Raw genomic sequence first — 7,500 nt, forward strand, 5'->3', positions numbered from 1 at the left:
AGCCTTATCTGCTTTCCTGTCTAAATATCACCCCACCCCCCTTTCATTCTTGGCTTTTATTTTGACCTCTATCGATACTGGATTACTTAGCACCCTCTACTTTGTAATTTTCCTTACTTCCTCGAAAACCTTCAACATTCAATTTCTGTCTTTGTTTCTTTTTATAGTATCCTAAGTATCACTTGATACCCATGGCTTTTCCTTTTAAGTGCATGTCCCGAAACCTGACTACTAACTACTGATATATGTCCTTAATACCACACCATTTTTCATCAAGTGTCTCTCCTTCATATCTCAAAATCTCTAATAATTCAAATAGATTCCTATATTCAATTGCAGATGTTTCTCTGTGATCATCTTGCACAAGCTTGGTTGTATCAAACCTAGGTATTCTATCTACATTTCTGTTGAGTGTTTTCAGTTTTAATTTCAGTGTGTCAACGAGAACCTGGTGATCACTACCAATATCTGCACTTCACAGGCTTCTTACATTTCTGGCCTCCTTCTCTCTTTATTAATTGTTATGTGATCTATTTTATTTCAGCAAATGCCACATGGTGAAGTCCATGTATATTTGTTGATGTCCTTTTGCTGGAAAAGAGTACCTCCAATGACAAGATTTTCATTTGACGAGTTTCTGAACATCAACGTAAAGTGTTTCAAGAACTGTATAGAGATCACAAGCTTCTGAATCAACGGTTTTTAATCAGGTTTGGACAAAGAACCGCCAAATCCAACTATGGAAATAATTATTCCACCTTTCCTGACTGCAAAATACACCAGTCACCCTCCTTGTTACCCTGGTCATCAAATGTAATTAAATATAGGACAAAGAGGTCTGGAACTTTTTTTATAACATTCCAGCCACCCATTGAAATACTACAACTAGAGAGTTATTGGGTCCTTTGACTTGACTAGCCAGACAGTATCACATTGGATCCCTCTCACTTGTTACGTCTCCATTTTTCTTCGCCTACAAATAAACTGATTAGTCAGGCCTATTCTTTTCACAATCTGCTCTGTCCTCATAGAACGGACAGAACTGTGATTACCAGACAATTCTTTCTTACTCAAGTGTTAAACTAATGCAATGTAATTGTTCAGTGGCTACTTTCCTCTTGGTTAGCGTGGAAGAGACTCTTTAGCTATGATAGGCAGCTCTTCTAGGAGAAGATTAGTGCCGTAAGCTTCGGTACCATGGTCTTCCACTGCCTTGGGGAAGAGATCTCTCGCCTCAAGGAACTCTTCGACACACTATTATATATTATATTTTTCTTCTCTTGTATTTTTTTAAGCTTTTAAAGTTTGTAATGCACATGGAACGTCTGTTGTTATTGTTCTCAGCCTATCTTTTTTTAATTGTTCACTAATTCTCTTGTAGTTTATTCATTGTCTTAATTGATTTTCTAACTGTGGTGTTTTATCTTGTATGAACTCTTGAGCTTATGGCATCATCACATCCTGGTTTTCTGACTAGGGTTGTAACGTGGCTACTACTACTACTACTACTACTACTACTACTACTACTTCTACTACTACTACTACTACTAATAATAATAATAATAATAACAATAATATGTGATGAGACAAAGGGTACAATCAGTGAGAGTAACGGTGGGAGGGATGAGGAGTTCTATGATAATTAAGGATATGAGGAACATATGCACTAATATTGAATTCATGAAAGATTTCACTGGGGACATTTAAGGAAGTGAAAGACAGTCATTCTGAACATTTCAACTTTATAAGACAGAAGCAGCTAGAGGAGATGCAAAAAAAAAAAATGGGGTCAAAACAAGAAAATATTATAAGGCAGAGACAGTCAACGACAGTATCAGTAAAAGGGAAATGGTTAAATGAGGGGTCTCTTAAATTACGCTACCGCTTCTCTCTCTCTCTCTCTCTCTCTCTCTCTCTCTCTCTCTCTCTCTCTCTCTCTCTCTCTCTCTCTCTCTCTCTCTCTCCATGAAGAGAACACGTAGAACTACAGAAAAAAAAAACAGATAAAGTATTCCAGAACCAATATCGACTCTAATGATACGTAGAGGAAAGAGGAAGGAATATGGAAAATAGGAAAAAAAAGGTGAAGTGAAATTATGGAGATGAGGAATAGGGAGAGCAGAGTACAGAAGAGAATGGGGAAGAAAGGAATAGGGCAAGGGTAACGATGACGACGACTATCAGAGAGGAGGAAATTAATATAGGAAAGATGAAAAAGAGGAGCTGATAAGGGAAGGGCAAACAAATATTAGAAGGCAGAGAACAGCAAGGACAGAGGTGGAATTAGCTCTCTCTCTCTCTCTCTCTCTCTCTCTCTCTCTCTCTCTCTCTCTCTCTCTCTCTCTCTCTCTCTCTCCAAAATATATGTCCTTTGACAGTGATGATTTAACAGTAAATGAGCAATACGTGATGTAAAATGTTGAATACTGTGAGCGAACAAGATATAATGAGAGTGTATGTCCTGTAGAGAGTAGGGTTCCCCTGCTGTAGAGGACCGGGGAAAAAAAAAAAAAACAGCCGTCAGAATAAAAGTAAAGTATAAAAAATTCAAATGTAATGATATCTTTAAAAATTGAAACAAGAACAACGAAAGTGGAAACAGCCCAGTGTCACTAAGCCTTTCAAGCACAGCCTGTTCATCCTACTGATAATGCCAGTGAGATATGCATACCACGTTGCAGTACTTAGGTGAACTAAGGAAATATCTGGTGTCGATAAATATCCAACATTTTAAACAGATAAGGCGACAATACAGTAAATTGCACTGTTACCAGATGGAGAAAAATATGGACTTCATACCAACATAATAATAATAATGATAATAATATTAATCCAAAACATTCCCATGCTTTAGACAGATGGAGAGTGAATGGTTGTATATATATATATATATATATATATATATATATATATATATATATATATATATATATATATATATATATATATATATATATATAAAAGGTAGCCGAAATTGCAAATATTTTCCAGTATCAGATATAATGTCCTGCAGTGGACAATAAAGACCAAACTGTACAAAATCTAGTGTCATGCATAAAATGAAAATGTTCTATAAAGTGAATAATCAATATCAAATAAGTCTACATTGATATCATTATGCATACACGTAGCGCATTCAGCCACACCCCTACACAATAAGCACACCTTTGTAAAAAAAAAAAAACTTTTAGAGCTAATAACTACAAATCAAGGTCGGTTGTCCATTCCAAATAAGACACCAAACCCATTACAATAAATCCTTTGATGTCGTATCCACTTACTTGGTAATGGGAGTAGATTCCAGCCAGGTGAGGCCGATGCCACAGCGCCAAAATTGCCATTTCATTCCGGTACCACATGATGAACCTCCCAGGTGCATTGGGTCCTGAAGGCGGTAGGTGGAGATAAGCAAATGCAAGGTTAATAAACATGCATTAGAATACACAAGTTTCCGTTTGTTTTATGAAGAGGAAAGGACACAGTCCCTTCGAAAACTAAAAATTTATGTTTATTTTTTTCTATATAATTTGTGGGTTTATTATTATTATTATCATTATTATTATTATTATTATCATTATTACTAGCCAAGCTACAACCCTAGTTGGAAAAGCAAGATGCTATAAGCCCAAGGGCTCCAACAGGGAAAAATAGCCCAGTGAGGAAAGGAAATAAGGAGGTAAATAAATGATGAGAATAAATTAACAATAAATCATTCTGAAAACAGTAACAGCGTCAAAACAGATATGTCCTATATAAACTATTAACAACGTCAAAAACAGGTATGTCATATATAAACTATAAAAAGACTCATGTCAGCCTGGTCAACATAAAAGCATTTGCTCCAACTTTGAACTTTTTGAAGTTCTACTGATTCAGCTACCCGATTAGGATGATCATTCCACAACTTGGTAACAGCTGGAATATAACTTCTAGAATACTGTGTAGTATTGAGCCTCATGATGGAGAAGGCCTGGCTATTACAATTAACTGCCTGCCTAGTATTACGAACAGGATAGAATTGACCAGGGAGATCTGAATGTAAAGGATGGTCAGAGTTGTGAAAAATCTTATGCAACATGCATAATGAAAAACAGTGCCAAAGATTAATATCTAGATCAGGAATAAGAAATTGGATAGACCGTAAGTTTCTGTCCAATAAATTAAGATGAGAATCAGCAGCTGAACACCAGACAGGAGAACAATACTCAAAACAAGGTAGAAAGAAAGAATTAAAACACTTCTTCAGAATAGATTGATCACCGAAAATCTTAAAAGACTTTCTCAATAAGCCAATTTTTTGTGCATTTGAAGAAGACACAGACCTTATATGTTTCTCAAAAGTAAATTTGCTGTCGAGAATCACACCTAAAATTTTAAAAGAGTCATACAAATTTAAAGAAACATTATCAATACTGAGATCTGGATGTTGAGGAGCCACCGTCCTTGATCTACTTACAATCATACTTTGAGTTTTGTAAGGATTCAACTTCATACCCCATAATTTGCACCATGCACTGATTTTATCTAAATCTCTATTAAGGGATTCACCAACCCCAGATCTACATTCAGGGGATGGAATAGATGCAAAAAGAGTAGCATCATCTGCATATGCAACAAGCTTTTTTTCTAGGCCAAACCCCATGTCATGTGTATATAGTATGAAAAGTAATGGGCCAAGAACACTACCCTGTGGAACACCGGATATCACATTCCTATACTCACTATGGTGCCCATCAACAACAACTCTTTATGATCTATTACTTAAAAAATCAATAATAATGTTAAGAAACGACCCACCCACTCCCAACTGTTTCAGTTTGAAAACAAGGGCCTCAAGATTAACACGGTCAAAGGCAGCACTAAAATCAAGGCCAATCATACGAACTTCCTGACCACAATCAAGGGATTTCTGTACAGCATTGGAGATTGTAAGAAGGGCATCACATGCTCTAAGGCCTTTACGAAAACCAAATTGCAAACTAGGGAGTAGATGAGTACCTTCAGCAAACCTATTAAGACGTTTTGCCAGAAAACTTTCAAAAACTTTAGATAATATGGGAGTTATGGAAATTGGGCGGTAATCAGTTGGACTTGAGCTACCACGAGCACATTTACAAAGAGGAGTAACATTACCAATTCTCCAACAAGTGCTAAAAGCTCCTCTTTTTGCTAACTTGCGCAAAATAACAGATAACTTTGGAGCTAAGAAATCTGCTGTCTTTATAAAAAAAAAGGAAAAATACCATTTGGGTCTTTACCTCCATAAGCATTAAGGTCCTTCAACAGAGCTTTGATCTCACGAGATCGGAAAGCTAAACTAGTTAGTTTAGCCTCAGGAAAACAGGAATGAGGAAGTTCAAGTTTTTCATTACTCTGTTTACTGTCAAAAACATCAGCCAAAAGGGTTGCCTTTTCCTTTGGACAGTGAGTGACTGAGCCATTTGGTTTAAGTAAAGGAGGAACTGTTGCATCTACACCAAAGAGTGCAGATTTAAGGGTAGACCACCATTTATGTTCCTGAGTTGTACCAGAAAGGGTTTCTTTTATGGTTAAATTGTACTCCTTTTCAGTTGAGGCATAAAGTCTCTGAGCAAAAGCTCGAAGCTGAGTATAGTTGTTCCAGGTCAAATCTGATCTGTTACCCTTCCAACGGTGATAGGCCTCCTGCTTCTCCAAATAGGCACGTCTACAATCATCATTGAACCATGGTTTGTCCTTCACTCGGTACCTTAGCACACGAGAAGGGATACGCCTATCAATTATGTTGACTAGATTCTCATTCAAAGGGGCAACAGTATCCACACTACTATATAATTATGACCAATTCAAGTACAAAAGATCATGCAAAATCCCATTCCAGTCTGCTTGGGATTTCATATAAATTTTACAAGAGTATGATATATCAAGGACAGGCTGCTCAGTCTTCACTACTAATGAAATCAAGGCATGATCAAATGTCCCGACTGGAGAACCAACCTTACTAGTTATAACGCCAGGGGAGTCAGTGTATACGAGGTCCAAGCTATTACCACACCTGTGAGTAGCTTCATTTATAATTTGCTCACAGCCTGATTCAGAGGCAAAGTCTAAAGCTCCTAAGCCATGGCGATCGGTAGGCGAGATATATATCACCAACAAAGACAAAAGAAGCCTTGCTATCATCTTCTTGTATCTTAGCCATAATGGTAAGAATAAAATCAAAGATAGAATCATCCATGTCTGGATTCCGGTAGATCGAACACAAATAAAAGTTGTTACGCCTGCCACAATCTTTTATTACCTGAATCTCATGACATCCACATTGATAGCAGGACTTACGAGAAGCAGGGTACTCAGTCCTAATATACACCGCCATTCCCCTGGTCCTAGGGATGGCATCATGTTTCAACATTATTGTCTTTTTAAAACCAGTTATAAGGAGCTCAGATGAGTGCCTCATATTAGAAACCAAAGTTTCTGAGCACAAAAGAATATCATACTGTCTGGGCGCAACTGTAAGGTCTTGGATATTTTCATGAAGACCACGAATATTGCAATACAGAAGGTGACATTGACAAAATGTAGGACGTACTGGTCCCGGATTTTGCTCAATGTCTCCAGAGAGCATAATAATTAATAGAAATAAAAATAGACATCATACTTAAAAACTAAACTAGCAAGAATTATAACAAAAACAAAATGTACAGAATTATAAATAAAGTGATTGATGATACCCATTGACTATAGTGAAAAGTCGGAAAAACTGGTCAACACGGAGGAGCCGATACACCATGCAAGGCTAAATACCCTTCAGGAAAGCCACTTCAACTAAAGGGAGGACAGTAAGGATGGCTTTGAGAAGAAAAAGAATCAGAAAAGGAAAAGACAACCTCTTGATAAACTACCAGGCATCCATGGCCTTTCTATTAAGCCTGCCCAACACACCATTTCAAAAAACAAGAGGAAGAAAAAGGAATAATAAGATAGAATAGTGTGTCCAAGCGTACCCTCAAGCAAAAGAACTCTAACCCAAGACAGTGGAAGACCATGGTACAGAGGCTATGGCACTACCCAACACTAGAGAACAATGGTTTAATTTTGGAGTGTCCTTCTCCTAGAAGAGCGGCTTACCATAGCTAAAGAGTCTCTTCTACCCTTACCAATAGGAAAATACACTGAACAAATTGCAGTACAGTAATTAACCCCTTGGGTGAAGAAGTGTTAAGTATCTCATTGTTGTCAGGTGTATGAGGAAAGACGAGAATATGTAAAGAATAGGCCAGGCTATTCTGTGTAAGTGTAGGCAAAGAAAAAATGAGCCGTAACCAGAGAGAGGGATCCAATGCATTTCTGTCTGGCCAGTCAAAGGATCCAATACCTCTCTAGAGGTAGTATCTCAACGGGCGGCTGGTGCCCTAGCAAATGTGAGAATCAAAATGTAAAAGAGGCATGGTGCTTAAATAAGTATTTGAATGCACATTAATAAAACAAAATAATATTAAATTATAAATAAACATTAAA

At 37.2% G+C, this 7,500-nt stretch overlaps 3 protein-coding genes across 23 annotated transcripts in view; 2 read left to right on the plus strand and 1 right to left on the minus strand.

The window, feature by feature from the left end:
- Positions 1-7,500, plus strand: part of LOC137627133 (tyrosine-protein phosphatase 10D-like) — a 591,968-nt gene that overhangs the window by 124,055 nt on the left and 460,413 nt on the right. The gene's annotated exons all lie outside the window — the stretch shown is intronic.
- The window catches only part of LOC137627128 (uncharacterized), a 296,405-nt gene that overhangs the window by 80,066 nt on the left and 208,839 nt on the right, over positions 1-7,500 (plus strand). The gene's annotated exons all lie outside the window — the stretch shown is intronic.
- Positions 1-7,500, minus strand: part of LOC137627132 (tyrosine-protein phosphatase 10D-like) — a 14,556-nt gene that overhangs the window by 5,745 nt on the left and 1,311 nt on the right. For all 3 annotated transcript variants that reach the window (XR_011041136.1, XM_068358197.1, XM_068358196.1), the window contains exon 2: positions 3,282-3,385. Coding sequence is in view for 2 of the 3 variants with exons in the window: in XM_068358197.1 (XP_068214298.1) it covers positions 3,282-3,385 (104 nt within the window). In the remaining variant the exon portion in view is untranslated. The remainder of the gene's footprint in view (positions 1-3,281; positions 3,386-7,500) is intronic.

Source organism: Palaemon carinicauda, chromosome 34 (assembly GCF_036898095.1).
Source record: "Palaemon carinicauda isolate YSFRI2023 chromosome 34, ASM3689809v2, whole genome shotgun sequence".
Classification (NCBI taxonomy): domain Eukaryota; kingdom Metazoa; phylum Arthropoda; class Malacostraca; order Decapoda; family Palaemonidae; genus Palaemon; species Palaemon carinicauda.